The 25528-nt window shown below is 36.2% G+C and overlaps 1 protein-coding gene across 1 annotated transcript in view; it reads right to left on the minus strand.

Annotated features, from left to right (window-relative positions):
* Positions 1–25528, minus strand: part of ptprt (protein tyrosine phosphatase receptor type T) — a 277019-nt gene that overhangs the window by 41654 nt on the left and 209837 nt on the right. The window contains exons 15-19 of the mRNA XM_067374922.1: positions 17518–17544; positions 12963–13114; positions 9607–9684; positions 8234–8269; positions 372–559 (exon numbers count right to left, since the gene is read on the minus strand). Of these exons, the coding sequence (XP_067231023.1) occupies positions 372–559; positions 8234–8269; positions 9607–9684; positions 12963–13114; positions 17518–17544 (481 nt within the window). The remainder of the gene's footprint in view (positions 1–371; positions 560–8233; positions 8270–9606; positions 9685–12962; positions 13115–17517; positions 17545–25528) is intronic.

Consider the following 25528-nt stretch of genomic DNA (forward strand, 5'->3'; position numbering starts at 1 on the left):
GTTTTAAGATTCATTTCACATCAATATTTTTTAGGCTTACTGTGCATAGAGGCAAAAACAAATTTCATAGCTGCACGGCTGCTATAATTACCACAGAGAGGCTTGGTCTAACAAATTCAGTGTATTAAAAAGTAAGCAAATTATATTTGAGAGCTACAGCAGAGAAAGATTTTCAGTCTCAAATAAGTCTCAAATAAAGATATTGTATGGCTTCATTCATGTATTATCGTAAAACTTAAATATTGCATGCAAATCATTTTCAATATTCTTTAATCTACTTTTGTGTTTAGGGAAGAAAGCCATTTTGAAGCCATTGTTTCATTCTTGTTGATGTCAATCACTTAAGCTCAGCACATAAATTTCGTTCTTACCTCATATTCCTCCTTAAACCCGTAACCCTGCCCACACTTCATCTGGGTGATGTGCTGGAGCAAGTCTGCCACTCTGATGGCCGGTTGGAACTGGCCGGCCTGGTAGGACATCTCCACCGACTCACAGCCTCCATATGGGTACGTCTGGATGGTCATCGAGGGCTGGGACATCTCACTGTGGCTGCCATCTGTGGAGGAACAATTCAAAATCCTTGAGTGCCCATCACCAATGTCCAATTGCCAACTGGAACGTTGCAGGTTTGATCTCCGAGCCATGAGCAAGGCACCAATCCCTGCAACCTAATCTCATGAAGAAACACACCTGTGGGAACATTTTTGCAAAATGTGTATCAATACATACATATCACTGCAGTTTCCAACAGAAAAGAACACTAGAGGCAGTAAAACAGCAAGCAATCGTTTTCATACAGTTCGCTTCATACAGTTCATACAGTTTCATACACATCGACATTCGCTTCAAACGTTGTGATACAAATGATGATATATATTTATATATAATATATATGCTAGCTTATAGATGAGCACAAAGCAAACAGACATGGTCTAAAATACACTAAACATCATTTAGTTTTTATGGGGAGTTCACAGCACACAGATAGCACATAATCTGTAGAACCGCTCAAAAAAATGACAAAGAAAACAAAGAAAAAACACAAATTCTCAGTCCAGGATATTATGTTGCTCTCAAAAAAGCACAGCTTTGTTTACTGTACACTAATACCTCTCAATCAAGACCAAACCTCTGAAAGCTCAGCTTAGACCTAGATTACTGTGAGATATCTCAGCTTCATTCAGTCACAGACTTCAGCGGATGACAATATACTGAGACGCAGACAGTGCGTCCTTGCAAAGTCTTTTATTAGAATAAGACTGGGAAGTAGTTTATTGATGTTAATGAGTTCATTACCTAGAGGAATGGGGGAAGCAAATGATGGAGAATTTTTTCATATGGCCTCCTTTAACCAGCTAAAGCATCATTCAGATGCATAGAGGGATGGAATATTACTCAACAAATTATTAATGAGGCTATTTGCATCTTAATCGCCTTGAAAATTCATTATACACTTAAAGTAATTCTGGGGCTAAAAAATTTATAATCCATCTATGCTTTATATATAACATCTATGCTTTCGACATGGCAAAATATGAGTAATTTTGCATGACGTGTTAGTGCCGTAGCATTTCTAGCGCCAGAAGCAAAAAGTTGAAAGTATTAGCGGAGACAATGTATTATGAAGAAAACGATTATGCCAGAATTGTAGCTTCAGGAGGGTCTTTTTAAAGGGCACAAAAAGTAACCAGCAAAGAGATGCTGAGGCTGCTCAATCAAACTGAACGAGTTCACAACCAGCGCACAAAACATAATTTAGATCTTACTGATCAGTGCACTTTGATGTTTGTTTAGCCTTCAAAACATAGTTGCCTACATAGGCAGCTACTTATAATGCAGCAAAGAGTTTCGGTTCATATTGTCTTTGAATGGAAGTCAATGGGATCTGAACCTGTTTGGCAACAGTCTGACAACAAAGGAACAACAGGAGGGTGAATAAACAGTGATAAGGGTTCGTTTTTGGGTGAACTATCCATTTAAGCTACTTATTTACAGAGACCAATTATTTTTTTTTACAGATTATCACACTTTTCCAACAATAAATGGTTGATCTCTAAAGAACAGCACCCAGCTATGCTATTACACCAAGCCAACAATTAAAGCCAACAGTCTCAAGTGAGAAAAGCATAACATTTTGAGCTTAAAAGCAAGACATAGACCGCAAAATTTAAATAAAGACTTTTTTTTTTCTTCAAAAACTTTGTTAAAGCACACTACCATGCACAAAACCATGATATTTAAACATTCCAAGTCATTCCAAATATGATATTCATATTGGACTAGGCAAATTTATAGTGGACAAATATGTGCTTATGACTTAGATGGCAAATAGTACAAATACATACATACAAATAGTAAAAGTGAAAAAAAGAGGTGTGATAGAGAAGTATACACTAGAGACTCTAAGGTCTCTCAATTTACTGCCCCTCCTTCTGCCTTTCTCCTCCCCTCCTTCCCTCTATCTCTATCAATTTTTTCTTAGTTAATTATTCATGTGTTTTTGTCTCAGCAGCATAAAGCGAATGCCAAAGTGGTGGCCCAGTGGGTGTATTATGTTGTTAAAATAATGTGTCTGCTACAGCCAACCCAGAGAAATATCGAAGAACTAAAAAAGGTCAGCTGCACATTATAGGTGATCTTATATATAAGACAAGTTATATATGTAGATTATTGATAAACTGATTTTGTAGTATTGAATCTTCTGACAGTTATGAGTTGATACAGTACAGTTCATAAATAACTTATACTAAACCATTAGCAGGTTCTACTGTGAGGTCATATGGGATTTGTTTAGTCCTACAAACATCTTAGGATGATGGGAACATTAAACCATGTCCAAAAACCCATATGGAAAGACAATATAAATAAAGATTCTAATGGTCTTTCTTAAAGGTAAAGTGTGTATTTTCTGTACCAAACAATAAAATAAATTGATTTTTACATTTTCTGAGAAATGTTTATTCATTATTAATGTTTTGTATTGAAAAAAGTCACATCTTTAATTGTGTGAATGTTGTGATAAATGACAAACGAATTTCATAGCAGTTTCTGACTTATATCTGCATGGGTAATCACTATCCATGTGCATAAAAGTACAGGGAAGAATATTTCTTTATTTATATTTCTTGAAATGATAAAACAATATAGAGACTGTTCAAAATGAATGAAGGTAGGATGAGTGATGTGATGAACTAGACAGCTGTTTGAACTGACTTCAGCCAATAAAAATGTTAAATAAGACTCATCGATCTGAGAGACATACAGATAATGTGTTTGGTGGCGTCTCATGTAGGCTATTTAATGCACATGCTACAGCACAACTCAATATTACAATGCATGTATTGGACTGTATTATTAAGCATACTATGGTTCATGTCATATACTGAGTAAAAGACAGAGAGAAAGACGTATGCCAAGTAACTATTCTATTTTCTCATTTCAGTTCTGTTCCATCCCATAATGCTTCTTTCATTTAAGCATGAACTCTTTGTGGCCACCGCATTATTTGCGTTCAGATGTAAACAGCTAAAATCACATCTAAGCTCAATTATTGGCATGCACAATTACAATATGATAAACTACTATGCTGTTTGCCATTAACAATAATTACCTGACAAGTCACAATAAAGCAAAGGTGACTAAATAATGACATTGCAAATTACTTTCAAATGTCAAATGTGAATGAGTGTGTCTTGAGTGGCTGTGGTTATATACAGGAAAATACATGTATACGTACACAGTGCTGTCAGGTAAAAAGAAATTGAAGTCATTATTATTATTATTTGCAAAATAGTATAATAAGCATTACTACTGGCATTGTTGCAACACATAAAATATGCAATATGAAGTTTTGCTATTTTTAACTTTTTGTCCTTGGCTACAAATACTGCATGTCAAACAACTGTCTCGTATTTTGTATTTTTAACATACTCCCTTAAGTCTTGTGAGCCACACTGCACACACAAATAAGTTGCCAGAACTCAAAAAAGTTGAATAACATTTATACATTTAACTTAAAATCATCAGGTTATCTCAACGTAAATATTTTGCTAGCAATAACAAACTAATTCAAAATAGAAATAGAAATCCCAGCCCAGCTTCAGTTTACTTGAAATATGTCAGTGCTGTGAACTCAAAAGAAAAAGAAATTTCTAAATACTCATAACAGTTAATTTAACTGAACTAATTTGTTTAATTTAAGTTTGTCCTACTCAAACCAATTAAGTATTTTGAGGGTTTACAGTGTATGAAAGAGCAACCTCTGAGCAATGTTATTATGCTGAATGTCATTGCGCTGAGTTAAGCTGGAGTCGACAGGCATCTTTCAGATAACCAGCAGAATCAAGCCTGTCCCTTAGTGGGTTATCCATTTCCAGTCTCTAAAACTATTGTTTCTCCATGAAACAGAACCCTTGTCTCTCTCTCCATTGCCATCTAAGGTCCTGCATTCTGTGTCTTTTTTTTCCATTTCCATCGATCCTAAAGATATCTACATTCCTCTACAACATCTAAATCTTTCACTCTTTATCTTGCTCTAATACACTGCACATGCCCCTTTTCTCTACCATTATCCTCTCTTTCTAACACAATGCCCTCTCTCTCAGGTGCAAAAAATGTTCACCATTGGACTACTAATCAGATGCATTGATGATCATCATCTCCACGTGGATTACTGGAGAAATGATTTTCAGAAACAGTCGGCTAGAGTCCTCACTGGCAGTTCCTGTATGCGATTACCAGGGCTTTCATCCCGCAACATGATCGATAGCCTGTAAATGAACTGGAAGCCTCACATAATAGGCAGGTTTATAAATGATTAGGGGCCACCAGTCCTTTTCAACCTCGTAATCTCAGAGACATCGTTTCGGCAGGGAGCATCTCAAGAACAGAAATATGACCGTCTCTGCTCGGAGCGAGTGATGGAGTCTGTAAAACAGAATGAAAAGGCCTTCTTCCTCATTTAATGCCTCATTCTTTTATCTGCACTGCTGGCTGTATTTCCTGCTATGTTCTCTCCATCTCACTGTTTTTACCCTCCACTCGATTTCAACTTTCAATTCTTCTTTACACATTCCCTTCCCTTATTACAGTGATTGTTAGACACTAGAATCCATTTAACCTTTGTAAATCATTTCAATATTAGTTGTGCTATCTATTCTTTTTTTATTTAATTATATTTTTACTTTTAAAGCAATTTAACAATAAAGTCAACATGAAATGGCAATTAAAACCCATTTTACTTTTGTGACTTTAAATTATCATTCTAATTCATAATCATTCTAATTTGTACATTCTGATATATGATAGGTCATTTCTTATATTCTCTTCTAATCATCTATAGCAAAGACTTCAGATGGTGCACTCATATTACTATGAATGGGAGAAAGTGCAACGTGCAATATGGTGAAATAAATCCCGCCTTCTAAATAAAAGAGCCAGTCGCCAAACTGAAGGGCACTTATTGAAGGGTCGTTCCAAATCAAAGTGCTCAAAACTGGCCACTTCAAAGAGCCCTTCGGAATGAATGGTTTCGAAGGGTACAACTGATGGAAACTTCTTGCCCCCATGATCCATTGCACAGGGGAGATGTTTGGCATCACAAGATTGGTACAGGAGGCTTGGAGTTCGATTTTACCAATAAATGTATGTATAGTATTTTTCTATACTACTACGAGAGTTATATTTGGTGCATTATTATGGTCAAAACAACATTGTACTTCAATAAAAATACTTTACAGCTATCTTTATCAGTCCATTCATACATAGGCATAATATACAATACGTTGCGATAAACCAAAAATAAATAAATAAACTAATGTTAAACAAAAGGCGCAGCTTGCACAATCTACTCATTGTTCAGAGCGTGTTTTTTTGGGAGGGTCAATCAGCGTACAAAATGTGTGACGAAGGTGCCTCCTTGATAGTCTTGTTAAGATGACGCAGAGGTGCGATCCAAAAAATAGTTTTTTTTTTTACCCCTACACCCTTCATCCCTTCAAACCCTTTGGAGGGATTAGAGCATAGGGATGAGCCCTTCCGAATGGAACACAGGGCAAGTCACTGTGACTGCATATGCGCATTGGATGTTTCACCCTGAAAAATGCAGTTTTTGTTATGATTTGAGTGTTTAGAAACAAAATTTATGAGACAGTTGTTGGCAGATTAAACATAAGCTTGGAGAACAGCTTTGGAGAATTTTATGTTTCCCCATTTCAAAGAAATAGAAGCTGTACTTGCATGACTGAAATAGCTCCCCGAGAGGAGCTTCAAAGATGGCCGCCAAATGAAATGACTTGCCTTAAAGGGACTTTGTCTACAGCCATAAAGACAGTTTCGTATTATGTGTTGATTCCTGTGCATAGCAATACAGGAGCAAAATAAACCGAAAACACTATATATACAACCTTTCAAAAGTTCAGAGTCAGTAAGATTTTTTTTTTTTTTTTTAAATAGACTTTTACTTTGTCAAATAAATGCTGTTCTTTCTTCAGAATCCTAAAAAAACAAACAAAACAAAAAACATGGTTTCCACAAAAATATGAAGCAGCACAACTATTTACTCTCCTCCTCCATCACTCCCCATTGTGCTCCCTCAATCTCAGATTTTCTACTCTTATTTGTTCGATCATCTCTTGGCATCACTCGGTCAGGTTGGGAAGAATCTCTCAAACAAGAGCTTTGAATGATTGTTGCATATCCCACATCCAGTTTACAAATATCTCACTGTTCAAATGTACTGCTTCATTTGATAAATGCCTGAATCAACTACCTTAGTGCTTGATGTTTTTTTTCCCACTTTGCTCTCTCTCTGCTTTAATACACCACCTGTGTGATCGTCTTGCAGTAAGGAAGCCGTCTCCACCTTCATAACCTCTGTAAATGCGTTTGCTCTCAGTGGTTTATTGGCGTTGAGTACGTATATGTATGGGGGAGTCACAGTCTTCACTGCTGAGTGTATCTTAAAATGAGAGTTTTCAAACTCCTACTAGGAGCTGCCTGGATCAGAGGTGCATGTTTAGAGACCCCTGCGTTTGAGCCTTTTAGAGTGAACCTTTGAAATGAGCTTTCGGACTGACTCTAAGCCCCGAGCCCGCCAAGATTTCTATCTGAAATCCTTTTTCAAAAGCTCCCTGTAAAGAACGCTTTCAATATCTTCTGAAGAATGAGTAAAGGATGAAGCTTTGGCGTGACCAGGAAAAACTTGAAAATGTCAGCAGTTGAGCTGAAATACTGTAGTTTACTGTAGCTACTAAAGTGAGTCCCTGGTATGTTTTCATTCATCAGACAATAGTCAGCAAAGGCCACGTAAAATGTCCAAATCAAACCCATTTGAAATCAGTGGTTATTTCTACTATTTCTACTATTTCTACATTTTCAAATGAAAAAAGATAGAATGTAAGGATGGATGAAAAGAAAGAGGGAAGGAAGGAAGAACAAATGAAGGAAAAAAGGAAAGAAGGAAGGGATGAATGAACAAACAAAAAAGAAAGAAGGAAGGAAGAAAGAAAAAAAAGAAAAAAAAGGAATGAATTATTGAACAAAAAAGAAGGAAGGAAGGAAGGAAGGAAGGAAGGAAGGAAGGAAGGAAGGAGCAAACAACTGAATGAAAGACTAAAAGAAAGAAAGAAAAGCTATTGCCATTGGTTGTGAAATGCTCAAACTGTCTGTGCGTGCGTGTGTGCGTGTGTGCGAGTGCGCAAAACACTGTCACACACCAATCTGCCAAATCTGAAAATTAGCATTCCGACAGCTAACGATCTAATTCAAATCACTTTCCACACATTGGGATATAAACATAGACTTTGTTTGAACTGACAGAGGGCTTTCATTCCTCTAATCTTGCTCAGCGTGGGACGGACGCATCAGCGTGTGGAGGACGCCGCCGACTCTTCACTTAAACCACATTTAGCTGCCGCAAAATTACAAGCTGCAATTAGCTTGATCGGATGGGAGCAAAAGTCTACAGCGCCTGCTTTTGACTTCAAAGGTCAATGTTATGATCTTTCATCATCTAAACTTTATGACTCAGAGATGGTTCACAGATACACACGCAGGTTTGGAATGGAACTGCACGCTTGAAAGTGATTCGCCTCTGAATATTCATTTTGTCTAAGATCAGCTTCCTCCTACATTCAGATCAAAAGACACAGAAGAAGCGCTTTAACGTAATCCACCATCTGTAGAACTGAACAGTGTGATTTATAATAAGTAGAGGAGAGAAGTGTCTTACCTATAGAGGCGGTGGCAGGGACTGGCTCCTTAGAAACTGCAATTAAAAACAGAACAAAGCTGAAACCCAACTTTTTTCTTTGACACAAACACCTCACAGCTATTGTTGTAGAGTATTTGGGGAGATGCTTTTTTACACTGTTGTTAAATTATCAAGATGATCAAGAATCACTCTTTTCAGTCAGATCTTTTCAATGAATCACTTTCAGTTCACAAAACCAGTCTGAATGATTCGGTTCTTGAGTCTGGTGTAATCTATTATCAGGTGTTAAATATTAAAGGCTATTATTATTAAAGACTATTAAAGGCTTTAGGTGACTTGCTTTACTGGAAACTGAAAACATCATAAAATTAGCCTAAATATTTGATAAATGAACCCACAAGTGGTAGGAGATGTGCAGAACATGGTGAGGTTTCAGTTCTGCAGAGCTTTCTGTGATGGGCCTGCTGATACATTGTAGGGTTCAAACCTACAACCTTTTGGTTACCAGTCCAGGTATTTAAAGGATTAGTTCACTTCAGAATTAAAATTTCCTGATAATTTACTCACCCCCATGTCATCCAAGATGTTAATGTCTTTCTTTCTTCAGCTGAGGAATTTAAGATTTTTCTCCATATAGTGGACTTAACTGGGGTACAACAGGATGAAGGTCAAAACTGCAGTTTCAGTGCAGCTTCAAAGGGCTCTAGATGATCCCTGATGAGCAATAAGGGTCTTATCTAGCGAAACGATCAGTCATTTTCTAAAAAAAATAAAAAATTATACATTTTAACCACAAAGGCTTGTCTTGCACTTCTCTGCCATGCTCCACACATTACATAATCACGTTGGAAAGGTCACGCGTGACGTAGGCGGAAGTACAGAGCAAGTGTTTACAAAGCGAATGTGTAAAGAAGTCAAATGCCCTTTACAAAAAAAGGTAAAACAACTATGTTGAATGATTATGAAGTTGGAGGAGAAAATGAGATGGAGTTTGTCACACCTGACATGATTACATAATGTGTGGCGCATCGCAGAGCTAGTGTAAGACAAGCATTTGTGATTAAAAAGTATACACATTTTTATTTAGAAAATGGCAGATCTTTTTCACTAGATAAGACCCTTATTTCTCGGCTGGGATCATGTAGAGCTCTTTGAAGCGGCACCGAAACTGCAATTTAGACCTTCAACCCGTTGGTTGTCGCTGAAGTCCACTATATGGAGAAAAATCCTGGAATAATTTCCTCAAAAACCTTAATTTCTTTTCAACTGAAGAAAGAAAGACATGAACATCTTGGATGATATGGGGGTGAGTAAATTATCAGGAAATTTGAATTCTGAAATGAACTAATCTTTTAACCACATGGACCTAGTCAACACAGAACGCTACAAACCTGAGTAGTAAGAGTTGAGGAGGGTTTTGCTCTGAAGGGCTTTACCCTGGATGGAGAAGGAGCATGGAGAAGAGGAAGCTGGGAAAGAGAAAGGAGAACACTTAGACAATGATTTTACATACACAGCAGAATACACAGTGTTTTAAAACACCACATCATGTTTCGATTAATAGCAGGGCCGCATTGTGACAATATCAGTAACTTCAGAGTACTAGATTTTTAGGTCACTTTCTGCAAAGGAGACAGATATCTCACTAATAGACTGCATCATGCTATAGTCAGCAGGACCTTTAAATGTCACAGACTATTTTGAACATATCCTAGATCAGTATGTAGTTTTCTGAATGATGTCTGATTTTTGAAGACGCACATACAGAGGACTTGATGAAAGTCACAAAAACACACTCTGAGCATCACACACTCCAGTAAACTTCCTTTACTCTTCTCGGCTGATGGAGCCCATCCTTTTCACTTTCCATTTTACTTTCCATTTTAATCGCCTATCACTCCAGATCTCCATTTACACAAATCCCCACGTCTCACATGTGTCGGCGCATACGCATTCACTCACATAAGGATCTCTACAGAAAATGCTTTCACAGCAAAAGCTCATGGGCCAGTGAGGTGAGATCGAGAGCGCCTGAATAAAAGAAGCGTGGAAGGTTAGAAGCAGGTGTCTCTGTGTTCATTTAAATGGTAATACAGCTAAAATGCTGAGTGTGTAGGCTGGGATCGCTATGATCTCTATCTCACACATCTTACGGCGAATCATCTTCAAAAAGCCCTGATATAAAAATATATATATAATGTGTGATTGTAACTGTGGAGCCGGTGAGAGGAAGGTCTGGATATAAACGAGAAAAATGTCAGTTACAATATGAGATATAAAAGCCCACAAGAATTTGGTGCCCAGATTGGAAGACCCGTCATTAAAAAGTTCTATTCTTTACATCAAAGGTTTTCCTCCCAAAATAAACGTAAAAAATGTGAGTCGATTCCACCTGGGCCTTGTCATGCACATAGAAACAAATATAAAACTCAACAAAAACACAGTAAAGCCAACTGTGGACTAGTGGTTAGTACACATGGTCTGACATGTTGAGCAATCTATAACGTTAAAAAAACGAAGGGAACATTTGTACTAAAAGAGGTACTTTGATTAGTCTATATTTAATAACTTTTGTAATGTCAAGTTCATGAGAAAAATAGGATGTGCACTGCAAAAATTAAGCAAATAAATAAATTAATAATAATAAGAATAATAATAAAACATTTTCTTAATCATACTTCTTTTTCTTTTCCAGTAAAAATATTTAAACAGGAAATCTTAATTTATGATATATCCACTGAAGACAAGTTATAATCTAAAAAGTAATTCAGGGGATCTGTGACCAAAACGTGTGTTTTAAATGCATGGTTGCAAGTTAAAAAATTCATTTTATTGTTTTAATTAAACCTTTTACGTTTCAAACATTATTTTGTTGACACAATAATGCTGATCATTACATCAAATTAATATTGTCTGTTATTTAAACTCGAATTTCTGTGTTAATTTTTTTTTTTTTTTTTTTTTTAATTAAGTTGTAGTAACATAATGAAATTGTCTTTGGAAATTAAGCAGTGGATTTCTAGTTCTAGTAGGACTGGATAAGTAGAATAAAGCAAAGTTTTTTTGTTATTGTTTTTTGAGTAATCAACCTAATTTGTAGCAGAAACTTTGTGTTTATGCTACAAATTATTAAGTTCCTCTAATTCAGTGTAGCTTGTTGGTTGAATATAACTTCACTCAAAGTTGTCATAACTCAAAAAAACTGTTGCATCAACTTTTGTAGTGTATGAATGAGTACATTTATCTCATTATAAGAATATATTTGTCTGAAAAACAGGACAAAATATTGATTAAGAAAATGATTTTTACATATAAATACATTTAGTCAGAAAAAAATCAATTGCAATTAGCAGTTCCAAAACTGAAATTACCTGCTGCAGCTTAAAGTGTATGATCTCTGGTAGTGTATCACTAGGCATTTGGCACTAATCTTTTTTTAAAAGAACTGCTTACAAACAGCGATGAGCTGGGCTGAGTTCTAGATTGTTTTTGCTCCAACGCCACAGCTGAGATTCATGTCTATAATAAAGAGCCCGCACTTGTGCAATAATAGTGACTCTCAGACCATTAGATAAACAACAGATGAAATAACAGTCTCCAATTACTCCGTGCCTGTAATGATCCGAAATAAACATACCAACAAAATGCATTTGCACATCAACTGACCAATGACATTCAAAAGAACTGAGAAACACTAAACATGCAGAACACATTGCCAATCAGTGTTGATTTTAAAGGAAATAAATGTGATCATTATGCATAATGACATTCTCTCTCTCTCTCTCTGTCTATGCATCTTGCTCTTACTCTCCGTTGCCTCCTCTTCTTCCTGCTCCATTCAAATTATTCTGTACACAAAGGCCACAGTGACATTTTGTGCAGAAAGCGACTCAGAAAGACCCATCCTAATTACAGCCCCTTCACAGCATGCCACAGCCCACTTAAAACTGAGAATGAAAGCAAGAGAAAGAAAGAACGCCTAGTCCAAATGCCACTTGCTATTCTTCTCCAGCGCCTCTTAAAGCAGCACGTCAATAGCGAAGTCTCTTGATATGTAGAGCGCTTCGGTCCATGCTGTTTAGTGACAAAATAGCTCTCTGTGGTTAGCCATGCTCAGATCTGACTGGCAGGTGTGAGACGGTGACGTCCCATCATTCGGTTTCCCGATGGACGCTTAGTACAGACAATCAAGGAGAATGGTGAGTTGAGTTAAAATGACAGATTGTTGACCCCTTCTGACACCTTTTAGAGCTTCCAGAGCTCATCACCATGATGGTGGGACGTGCAGGAGGTTTGTGTGATTGCAGTAATGAGTCCTGAGATTGGCGCACACACACACACACACACACACACACACACACACACACACACACACAGAGGTGTAACACAAGATTGTGGTATTTGAGGAACGTGGCTATTTTATGACCTTTGGACTTTGACTTTTGAGATCAGTGGAAAAGAACAAGAAGTTCTCTAAAGAGAAACAGTGTAAAATGTCGGACTGAACATGAAACTATCACTGTATATTTCAACATACCTTCTGATGATCATTTGTGTTTATTTTCTGCTATAACTAGTAGTAAAGATGAAGAGGAAAAATGACATTCATTCATTTGTTCCTTCATTTGTTAATGCCAACTTTCCTCTCTATGTTGTTATCAGAGCACAGGTACATTTGAAATAAACAGGTTATATGAAAAAACAGGGCAGCACAATAATGTCACAGCACAATATTTGCTGAACTCACAGAATCCGTTGAGGTCCTGGTTGCTGGTGGAGAACGGATCGTCCTTGTGTAACGTGCTGACTTTTCCTGTGCTTTTATCCGCTGTGCCTACGGGTCCCATCTCTCTCTGCGTACTGCTGCTGGCTGTCTCCTTCTGTTTTTTAGCTAGTTTCCTTCAAATTCATCCACAACAGGACAAGTTTATACACATGATCAAAAGGAGAACTTCAGTGTGTCGTTGCAATGCTTTTGGCTAAAGCAAACTGTTTCACTGTTTTCCAAGCATGCTTACTGTAAATGTACTGTAAAATTTTTTTTGACAAATGTAGGTTATTAAAATCAGTTATGAACTTAGTTAATGCCAGACTTGTCAGTTAATGCCAGACATATATGCACAGCAGCATAAGAGTGCTAAACCAAAGCACTGCCAAAACACTGCTGAAAAATTGACATACAAGATATACAAGACAAACACACTGACAAGCACTGGGCACATAGAGGAAAAGAAGTGAGAATGGCCTTTGCCTATTCGAATAGCATTGACTGCAAGATTTCTGTAATATAATATAAAAAAAAAAAAAATTCTGCAGTGATATTTGCCAGTAAGAGATAGAGAGAGGGAAAAAAACAAATCAAACCTCAATTCAAAAGAGAGAAAACTCAAAACCTTGCCATGCAGAACAAAGCCAATTGGACACTATAAGTCTATTGATCAGGAAAAAGTTGTACATAATCACAATACATTAATATACTTTACAACAGTTGCAAGATGCTTTCTCTTAAAGGGTCATTATAGAACTGTTGCAATATATATATATATATATATATATATATATATATATATATATATATATATATATATATATATATATATATATATATATATATATATATATATATATATGGCCACTGACACACTGGATAATAGATGCAATATTTAATTACCTACAGATTGTACTGCTCCTTGGAAGCATTGTATCCTGATTAAAACTGTGGCATGTTGGAAGTGACCTAGCTGTTAGTACTCACATTAAGAGACACATTAAGCTCTATTGTTCAAATCTGGTTTGCAACATCTTATCTAATCTTATCCCACCTCTTCACCTGCAATTCCTTGCCTTATTATCTATATAAAAATAACTAAAATAAAATCGAAATAATCCATAGCAGTTTTTATAAAGGCAGCAGACTTCTGCTGGTCTTTGATTTTTGATTTGTCTGGCAGTTCATAAGCTAGAGTCTCCCCACACGTTAGTACACAAAACTTCAAGGAAGATATTAGTGTCAGCAATGGATTGGAGTCATCCAATAAAATGACTCTTTGATTCTCTAGGTCCCACAGAACACCATTTGACCTCAATATGTGCTCCCTTCTCTTACGGGGCCGCACTGATAATAACTCTTTGTTTTGTTATTTTCTCTGCTGGGAATTTTAAAAAAAATCAAATAAAGTTTCAGCTTCCAGAAAAAACCAGGCCAACCTTTTAAATTGGGGCCATTTTACCTAGGCTGGAAAATAAATTCAGTAACATTGGTTTTTAGTGACTGAGGATCAAAAGAGGACAAAAACTGTTCAGAAGCAGGTCTCAGCATCAAGAAGCAATAAGAGAAGGGTCACGACTTTCCAATTAAGCAGCCAAGCATCAATGTGATGGCTATAATGCTGAGATTTCACTGTATAAACTGCAACACACAAACTCTACACCAGTGTGCTCCCTACCTAGACAGCACTTTCAGATAAAAGCATCAACAAACCATCAGCTCGTCGCACAACGTGTGCTGAAGGTCACAGCCATAAAAAAAATTAAACTCACTGAATACTGCAGTAATGGGTCTCATTTCAAGTGCCACAGAATCTGGACATATTGTAAGTGGCATAAACTATAGATAATCCTTATTTAATGAATGTCAGAGCAGCACTTCATTAAAAGTGAAGGCTATGCTATAGTTAGGGCACCAATACGCACTTAGGTCTTTATAGCTTTGTTAATGGCATATTGTAAAGAGAGAGAGAGAGAGAGAGAGAGAGGTGGGGAACAAGAGAGGCAGAGCTGTAAAATAGACATATGGTATATGAAAAATTTGTATCGCAATTTTAGTGACCAAAACAACCTCCTTATAAGTTTATATCGAAAACCAACAAACAACAAATAAAATTAGGAGCAGTTTTTGGTTTTCATAAACATTCAAATAATAACATTAACAATGACTGCTGCACTTTAAATGAACAAAAAATATTGGTTGGGTGGCTGATGACATAAAATATTATATCAACATGAACATACTACACGTTTAAATAAAGTTTTACAAAATTATAAACCTCACATTTCAGCCTTTAAACCATTTTCAAGAAAAGGGATGAATCAAAATGATTAATGATTATATGTATTTTGCTCCATGAATAATTCTAGATAGCTTATTATCTGAACTGTTTTGATTTTTAGAATGCACACTGGTTAAAATTCAGTACGATTTTCGCACTGGCCTGAAAAAAATGGCAGACATGCTGAATGAAAATAAAAAATCCACTTTTTGACAGCAGGTGATGCTTATGGAACAGCTGAAATAGAGCTGTTTTCCTGTACACAAAGTAGGGCTGTAATCAAATACGGATTTAATGACAATTAAAGTATGAAACTATAATACTAACCGTTGAGAATTTTAGTAACGCTTTTTTTAAGGTAACGCAGTTACACATTACTACATGTACTTACTATAGTAATAAGTAGTACATTATATATTGCATAGTAAATTATGCATAATTATAAGTAACTAACCCTAAACTAAACCCTAACCATAACTCTATATTAAGTGCATGTAGTTAATTAAAATTACTCAGTACTTATTTGAGTAATTACAATGTAACTACGTCACCTTAAAATAAAGTGTAACCAGAATTTTATCATGGTTTATCTTCAAACGGTAACCGTCTCATCTCTACTGTAAAATTCTTATTACAAGGGTAAATTCTCATCATTCATTGATAATGAATGCACATTTGGTTGAGCTAAAACTAGAATGGTGGAAAACATATGCATTTGTGACATGAGAACATGCAAAGACAAGGCAGCTAGCCAGGAAGTGCATGTCAAAGCAGTATTAGTAAGCATGCAGAACATCTCAAAATAACCTTTACACTGCCCCCTATTTTTCAGGTGCATGCACGCACAAGGGTGCAGTAGGTTAACTTGTAGGGCAAGGCATTAGCAAGGACAAGGTCATGGGTTTGGTTCCCAGGGAACACAGTGTTAAAATTATATTGGCTTTGTCGAATGTCACTTTGCATGAAAGCATATGTCACAAGTGTAAATGCATGCACACACAAACTTAAACATGCTGATAAATCAGGAATTAACATTAACAGCATGATGTATTATGAGTGCTATGCTGTACCAGCCTAAAATCATAGTACATTGAACATAGTAAACTAAAAGCATTAAAGCGGACAACGGTATCAGTTTTATAACAGTACTGTATATGCTAACACTAATACGTAATATCTTAGTACATACTTAAAAGTATGTACTTTTGTATGCAAAAGTATGAGATTACATATCGTACGTTTTTATCAAAGCTTTTACAATGTGCGAGATCTTTGCTAATGGTTAACTCAGTTTGTGAATGGGCAAGGGCAAAAGTGGATCACTGATTGCAATACTAAATCCGAATGTGATGACCTCAACATGCAAGCTGAAAACATCACTTAATTATGCCCATAACATAACACCATCGAAACCGAGAAGGACTCGCTCTCCAGATTTGGGGAATATATTGGCGTCACGGCTAGCTTTAGCCTGTAGCTGTCTGTCTATGCCCTTCAGATGATATCCTTTTGAAAGAGCTCCTCCTGGCTGTGTTCCCACTTTCATCTATATTTCAGGAGCGGAGAGAGAGCAGTGAGAATGCACATAGTAGTCCTGTGACTGTGAATCTGAGCTTTTAAATCCTTTAACGCGTGAGGTAAACATCCTGCAGCTAGGCTCTGTTGCACACAGTTCAAATTAAACAATCCCACACAATAAAATGCTGAGGCAGGCATAACAGTCGAGGTAATAGTAAATAGTTTAAGTGTAACGGAAAAGTAATAAAAAGTAGAGGTGGAGTCTGCAGACCAAAGGGAATAAGATAACAGTGGAGCCACATCAATTTATGTGCACATGAGGGCAATTTATAACTGTAGGCCTGCTAATATTTCAATGCAAACTGAAAAACTGTAGGTATATAGCACATACGATTTGGGTGTAAAATTACTTTGTTTGTCGGAACATGGAAGAATAGCGAAGTTAAAACATTGGTGCAAAGTGTGATAAGGTATAAAACTGACTCAACAAAGTTTTCTTCGTTTCCAAAAGCTTTGTTCGCAATGGCAAAGTCAAGAGACTTTTGGTCCTAAGATTAATTGTCACTTAACTCTAACTTGATTTTCATTTAATTCTTTTATTCTCTCACCTTTTTCTTTTAATGAACTAAGAAAGTTTTAAAATACTTCTCAGAAAGTGGTAAAGGAAAGTATTAGGAAAGCATAAATTTAAGACAGGGATTGCTGAATAGATGTTCTGTATTTAATGCTACTTACAGGTAATAAGAGTAGGAATACGCATTTCTTCTGGAGCAGCAAGATGAGCACAAAACAAAACAAAATAAAATAAATAAAATAATGAATATGTAAAATTAATCAAATAAAATATAAAAATTAAAACAATATGAAAATCAAGCAATTGTCAAATAAAATATAATAACATAAAATATATGAAAGGATTAGTGAAAATATCACAAAAAAATAAAATATCAATATAATATGTAAAATAAATAAAATATAATCAAATAAAATAAAAGAAAAAGAAAATTAAAACATTACCAATTAAAACAATACAATTAAAATATGAAAGTATCAGTGAAAATATCACAAAATAATACAATAAAAACAAAACAAAGGAAAAAAAAAAGACAAACACATTGATTAGTGACCAGTATTGTAAATAAAGAGATATTTAATGCTAGTAAAAACTTGCTACTGTTTCATGTGCTAATGACCACGTAATGTTTTATTAAGCAAAAGAGTGCTACACAGCTTCATGTAGATAAGATATGGATTTCTGCAACCTGAGGCTGGCTGCGCGGCTCATTTCAGGTAAATTTATGTTCCTTTGCATCAGTGATAGTTAGTAATAGTAAAATGACCATTAAGCAATAAATGAAAATGTATGAAACTGCACATCTGGCTCCCCTTCAAGTGAAAAAAAAAAATAAAAAATGTGTGAACGGGAACAAAGAGAAGGAAGTGTGTGTGTATACAGTATAGGGTACTAAAGGCACACCTCAACAAAATGTGCTTTTCACTACTCCCATAGTGTATGACTGCAGAAAATATACACATTTGTATTGAATACTGATGGAGCAACAGGTTTTGGGTGAAAATAAATGGTTTGTTTTGTATGAAGAACTTGTATGAAGTGTATGAGGTGGCACGCTGGGCCTTTTACCCCACACACGGGCAAAAGGCTCACCAGCATGGGGCAAAAAGCACAAAGCATTGATACAAGTAAGATGGTTTGAATAATATGAATACAAAAGTATTAAATATTAATAATAATAGTTAATACTTGTTGTTTATTTTGATAAGATAATTTATTTTTGTTCAATAAACACTGTCATTATAATATGTTGATTTTAAAAACAGATACAATTATTTTAAAAAGTAAAGCTTCTGAAAGCATTAAATGAGATCAAATAAAGTGGTTATATAGCTTTATAGTAATAACAATAATTATGATATTTTATTATCTGATATAACGTGATGGTTTCATTATAAATATGGTGATTATCTCTAAGGTGGACTCCCAACTTAATACAGTATATGATATTTATCATCTGAATCTAACTATGTCATGTCAACAAAAGGAATAGTCAGCCAGCCAGTTATTACGATGTTAAGTATTGTGCCTTTCGCCCCAACAGCAGGAGTGCTTTTTACCCCAAATACCATACTTTTACATATTCTTCCATCATTGAAAAACTGTTGCTTTAATTACCTTGAACAAAAGTAACATTAACATTAATCAAAATAATCAATTTTATTGATTCTCATTTGCTACATAAATCTACAACACTTTTAAAACATTAAATATTAGATCAAATAAGTGCAGAATCAACTTTGCGTTGCTGTCCGTTGTCAAGGATCAGACAAATTTCCACATGCACAGTCAAAAGTGGTTGTTAAAAGTGCCGAGGTGCCATGTAGTGTTTTAAAGGTGTGCCTTTAAATGCACCTTTTACCCCGGTGTGCCTTTAGCCCCATTTTACCCTACTGGTGGGAGTGTGTTTGGACAGCTAAAGGGATGGACAGGAATGGTGGGTGTTTCACAGACATATTGTTGCTCTCTTTTCTGTTACAAGCTTAACAGAGACAGAAAGAAAAAGAAGGAGGACAAAAGACACCGAAAGCAGTTGGTGAACACATTGCGCTTTTACTACTCCAAAATGAGGCCTTGTCATCAACGTTTCTTAGTGCTGACGTCTCTGTGGACCGGTTCTTTCCAGGTAAAGACAGGAGGAGATGACATACGGCAAGCTTGGACAGCAATAGCAGCCTGATACGATAATAAAGACCAGATGGTGTGTGTTAATGGCGATTCGATTAACTGTAATATTGGTGATGACATGCAAGTGAAGTTGTCAATTAGTGACTTTGTGGCTGTCTGCTTCCTGACTGCACTCTGCTTTTTATCCTTCTCCTGAAACAAATCTTCCAGATATTTTTATTTATTTATTTATTTTTTTACAAATCACAAATAACCTTCAGATTTGTCACTTCACGTAAATCTTTATGCTAAAACAAACCCATTAAATGAATCATGTATTAGCTTCTGCGTTAATAGCACGTTTTCACGCTAACAATTGACTAACAACCTTTAAATTTAGACACTTTGCTAATTTTTTTTTTTAATAATAGGAATTAATAGTTTATTTTTTCACACTAATATTATAAAAATATCCTTCACAATCTGACACTTACTGTAGCACAAAACAAACCTACCAAAGTAATGATGTTTCAGCCTGAGTTGTCGCATTTACTGCGAACAATATGCAAATATCTTTCAAAAGTTCCCACCATTTATAAACCTTCATGATGACATGAACAAGCTTAAGAAATCATATACTAGCCCGAGTTATTATCATGTGTTTCACACTAACGATTTGCAAATAATCTTCAAATAATCTTAGCACAAACCTTTACAAAAATACAAACCCTTATAATCATGTATCAGCCTGTCAGAGTCACTCTTTGGCACACAGAGCTGCATTAAGTCACACGCACACTAAATTCTCGCCTGTACGCTTCCTGTATCATAAAAGCAAGCTATAGCACCCAAACTGCTCGCTTTATCGCTAAAGCAGCACCAAAGTAAATATATTTAATGACCCTGTGACTTCTCTGTAGGCAATAAAAACACAGTTTGGATATGGGCCGTTATGGCAAATGTGTTTTGCGGCGGGCTGACGGTGCTAAAACAGATGCAAACGGTCGATGCGTTCGGCGGCATGCATATGCAGCGGGGGCATCCATCTTTGGCCATTTCATCTCAATGGCCCTTTAAAATGGCCTGCTGACATTGTTCTGATGATATTAATAAAAGAGAGCGAAGTGAAGAGCACCACGGCGGGCGAAGGTGGCCATAAATATTAATAGAGTAGAACTGCGAGGAGCTCGCAGCATAAGTGGCCTCTTTATTATTTTTTGGGCTCTCCCATGATTTATCATCATTTCTGGTGTGAGGAGAAAGTGTGATACACACAGTGATGTTACACGCCTGTATTGTGACTTTACATGGGAAAGGGAGGGAAAACAAGGAATGTTTGTTAACTTGACAAAGGTTGGTTTGTTTAACAAACTGCCAAAGATTTTGTGCAACTTTATTTCAGCTAATGACTGTAAAAAAGACGCTGTGGTTTATTAGATCATAAAATTGTTCATTCATCCATTCAGGCTTGAAAGCATACGCACAGTCGGCTGACAAGCATGAGGAAGTGAGCACACATGGATAGACGCACACACATACTCTATTGAATGTCTGTCTGTCAATCTATCTGTCTACACCTGTCTGTCTAGATAAAGTACCAAAATCTGACGTCCTCAAAAGTAAAAATGTATATATCAGAAGTATTACATTATTATTTTTATTTATATAATGATATCAAATGGCAGTACCCTGGTACTTTGCTATATACCACAGTAATGAATGATGTTATGAAATTTACATGGCACTACATGGTGTAGACCAGGGGCATTTCCTTTATTATATTTATATTACTAAAATATCACAACACAAATATAAAAACATTGACATAAAAAAGTGTTAATGTCACTCATTTTTATAAAGTAACACTGTCCAACAGCAACACCCGCAGGTGACGTTAGCAGCGGGAGGCATGCCTCCTCTCCCCTCATTGACTTATAACAGCCCCCCAAAGAGTGCGGTGGGTTTAGTGGGGGGGTAATTGAGAATAAATGGGGGAAAGTCATGTCAGAGGAGGCAATGCCTCCATCGCGCTATGATTGGATATGATCAGTTATGACTGGATATGATTGGTTCATGCGATAAATCCTGCCTCTTGTTTTCGTGCGCGTTCTGCGTTCGCGAATCGGCCTGAATGAAGACTGCCGCCATTGTACTGTGGCTGCCGTCGCATCATCCAAGTGATCATCCATCATCCAAGTGGTGGATGAGGAGAGACCCCTGATATGATTGTAAAGTGCTTTGGGTGTACAGTAGTATATATAAAAACGGACCATTCATTCATTCATTCATTCCTCATTTTAAAACACCACTGCACACCATTGGTGTAGACCATGTACTATACTACCATACACCGACTACCATGGTACATGACCAAAACATGGTTTTACCTTAGTAAATGTCCAAAAACAAAGTGTTACCATGCAATAATATGTACCAGATTATAGTAACAATTATGTTAGTGCTTGCATGTCACTCCAAGGTACCACTTAATTGTGCTTGTATTATAAAGAAATACTATGGTACTTATATATATATATATATATATTCCTGATCCGATACTTGTATTCCTAGTGCTTGGTGCACACTTGGTGCACTACATTAAAGTTTGTCAGGGGCAGGGGCTCAAATGTAAAAAAGAGGCATCTATCACTACGAAGTAATTCCAATATAACAATTAGGCTACTATAGTAATTATATATGGTAGATAATGTAAACAGACTGTGCGGTCACAATTATGAATATGGAACTACTGATATAAACCTTCTTGTATTTTATATGTACAATAAGCAGAATAATTGCAACAAAAAGAAAAGAAAAAAAAAGTGGAGATAAGGATTATAGAGCATGAAGCTCACAGTGTCAGAATGCCAGTCAATCCAAAGCAAGACAGTCTGACGGTAAATGAAACTAAACATAAAAATATGTTGCTTTATGCTATCACATTGCCCTCCTGTAGCAATCATCTATTATTTATGTCAAATTGCTTTATGTCTAGGCCTGCCATTGATCGAAACCACAGATGTGCAAGAGCGTGTGTTGAGTGCAGGGCCTCACTGAAATCTGTGTGTGTGTGGGTGGGTGGGTGTTTAATGGTCTGGGACTGAGTAGTGTCCGAACGAACTCTGTCCAAAATCGACTCCCCCATCGTTCCATCATAATGCTGACCAAGGTAGAAATAGACCAACACTTTGTGAAATAGCTGTGCTGCCTATGCATATGATTACACACTGAATCATCACATCCATCTTTTTTCAGCAGGGCCAATCATAAGCCACTATATTTCACATAATATATCTGCACTTCAAGAGAACTCTTAGCAATGAAGCACTGATCTGGAATCAGATAATGCCTCTTATGCACTTCTCGCTTCATGCTAAAAAGCAAAACGGATCCAAAACCAGGAAATCTGATTGAAGGTATATATAAAGGGGTCATGTCATAAAAAGTCCAATCTTCCTCAATATTTCCGAATAATAGGGTTCTGCACAAATGAAGGATCCAAACGTTAGGAAAGTTTATTTTTAACAAGGTATTTAAGCGTTCAGGCGGAACAAGAGCAGATCATTTCAGCGTGGATTGTTCTATGAATCTGTCACAAAGAGTCTGCAAAGACGATGATACTGAAAGATGGGGCAGAGCCAATTATTCTACCTGACAGTAAGCACTGATAATTATTTCACCTGCGAAGTGGTGAGCCAATAAAAACAGAGAATACGTCACTGTCTTTGCAGATTCTTTGCACTGTAGAAATAAATAATTGTGTGAAAAAAAAAAAAACTTTTACTTTAATTTGCAAGAAAACATGACTAAAGTACTGTACTGAGGCTCTGAAGTGAAATTTACAGAAAAAGCCCTGAAACTTTTGTGTGTGCAAGAGGAAGTTGTGGTAATACTTTACTTAAAGCCTTTATGTACATTATAATGCATTATAAAGGTATTCATAATGTAATTTATAATGCATTATAACTTTTTAAAAATAATTGCAACCAAAGTTAAAATGCATTATATTTCTAGATTCCTTGTTACATCTGAAATTGGTTGTTTGTCATGTGTTTTAATCCATTATACTTTCTAAAGGCATAACATAAGTATTATAATGTATTATAACTGTGGTTTCAATTATTCATGAGACCATAAAATGCATTACAAGACATATTGCTTTAGAAATACTTTTATAATGCATTATAGTGCTACCAAATTTCTGTTTGTGTATGTGCGGATTCAAACATTTTAGATATTATATTTATATGAACTGCACATTTTAATATTATTATTATTATTATTATTATTTATTTATTTTTTTTCAGGAAAATAGCATTTCAGAGCCTTGAATCAAAAGACAGAAATTGCTCATAAAAGGGGCTGATGCTTGTCAGCTTATGGAATATTGCTATAAATATTTCAGTGCTGTTATATTTAAGGATTTCAAAGAGACCTTATTTTTAATATTGATTTATGGTGCTACAACATTCTATTTAACAGGCTGAAAAGAAAACCCACAATGCATCGGTTTCCAAGAGCCACTTTAAACCCTATACGATTCCAACAAGAAAATGTACCATAAACCATAAATCGTTTACCTGTTACTGTTGCCCTCTGTAATCCAAGCCAAACGACCCTAAGCACTGCCATTATAATGTCTTCTCAGTAATGTTGCAGTTGTGTGGATTTTGTAAGATTACAGAAAAGACCTGGCAACCTCCATGCTTTAAGCCAAATCCTCTATACAGTTGGCTGTGTAGGTGGCTTGGCGTGGGAGTAATCATCCTTTGCCTTCATGAACATAACATATTAGCTTAACGGCGTAGTGCGGCACACGAGGCAGGGTTGTGACAGTATTAAAGAGGAATAATTACCAGCTAGCCCGGATTGTTGTATAAAGTGTCGTTTGAAGCCACTCTCTGAGCGAACAAGAGCAAATGAAGTGCCCTTTTCACTGTAATTGTTGCACCATGGGACATATGCTAATGCTATTTATGAGAAGGTGATCTAACAGGCAACAGGATTCGCTATAGAAATTAAACTTATTTTAATATGGTAATGTAGTGACATTTGAACTGCCCTTAAATTTCCCGGCACAAATCACTGCAGATTTCTCTAACATTTAACAGCGACAATGCACAACAACAAGCAATTAAAATAAGAGTGAGAATGCAGAAAAAGCACATTAAACACAGGCCACACTGATAGCAAGCAAAAGCGTAATACTTTCACAATTAACACCAACAACCACCATCGCTCTGCTCCGAAACCTAGTGCCTACTGCCTACGGAGTCGTCATTTTAAGGATGCTCAACAGATGCTTCCTTATAAGACTCCTTTTTTTTAATGAGTCATTGATGTGTCTTTCACCTCAAGTATACATTCAATGCAATCCCAAAATGCATCATGAGCTCATTTAAAAAATAAATCTAAAATGGCAACGAAATTGACGATGTTTTCGGTATTAAATAAAATTTATTAGCTATTGTAGGTTATTTAGATTATTGCATTGCAAATTCTTTACAACGTTCCAAATCAATCATCTGTTTTAGACGGCAGGTGGCTAAGTAGGCAGTAGGCAGTGAGGAAGCTCACTAGGTTTGGGAACAGAGCTTATATTTAATCACTAATACAAACAAATCAAGATGATAGTTTCCGTGCATGTGCCATAATGTGAATGGCAAAAACAAGCTAAAAAAAATATTTAAAATAAATGAAGATACGTGTATAACATGACACAAATGGGATCAAATAAAACAGAATGGTGTGCGAATGGGCTCAGGATGCGTACTGTGGCTAGAATTAAACATACAATACCCCACACTTAGAGTTCTCCAGGTGTGGATTTCTCTAGCAGACGTAGCCCAGAGGAGAAGAAATAAAAGACAGGGTATGAGTCTAGAGGTTAAGTAACATACGCTCACACACACACACACACACACACACACACACACACACACACACACACACACACACACACACACACACACACACACACACACACACACACACACACACACACACACACACACACACACTAACATCACCTCTTCATACTTCACAGCATATAATACAGCATCTGAG

The sequence above is a fragment of the Chanodichthys erythropterus genome, chromosome 21, assembly GCF_024489055.1.
Source record: "Chanodichthys erythropterus isolate Z2021 chromosome 21, ASM2448905v1, whole genome shotgun sequence".
NCBI classification, from domain to species: Eukaryota; Metazoa; Chordata; class Actinopteri; order Cypriniformes; family Xenocyprididae; genus Chanodichthys; species Chanodichthys erythropterus.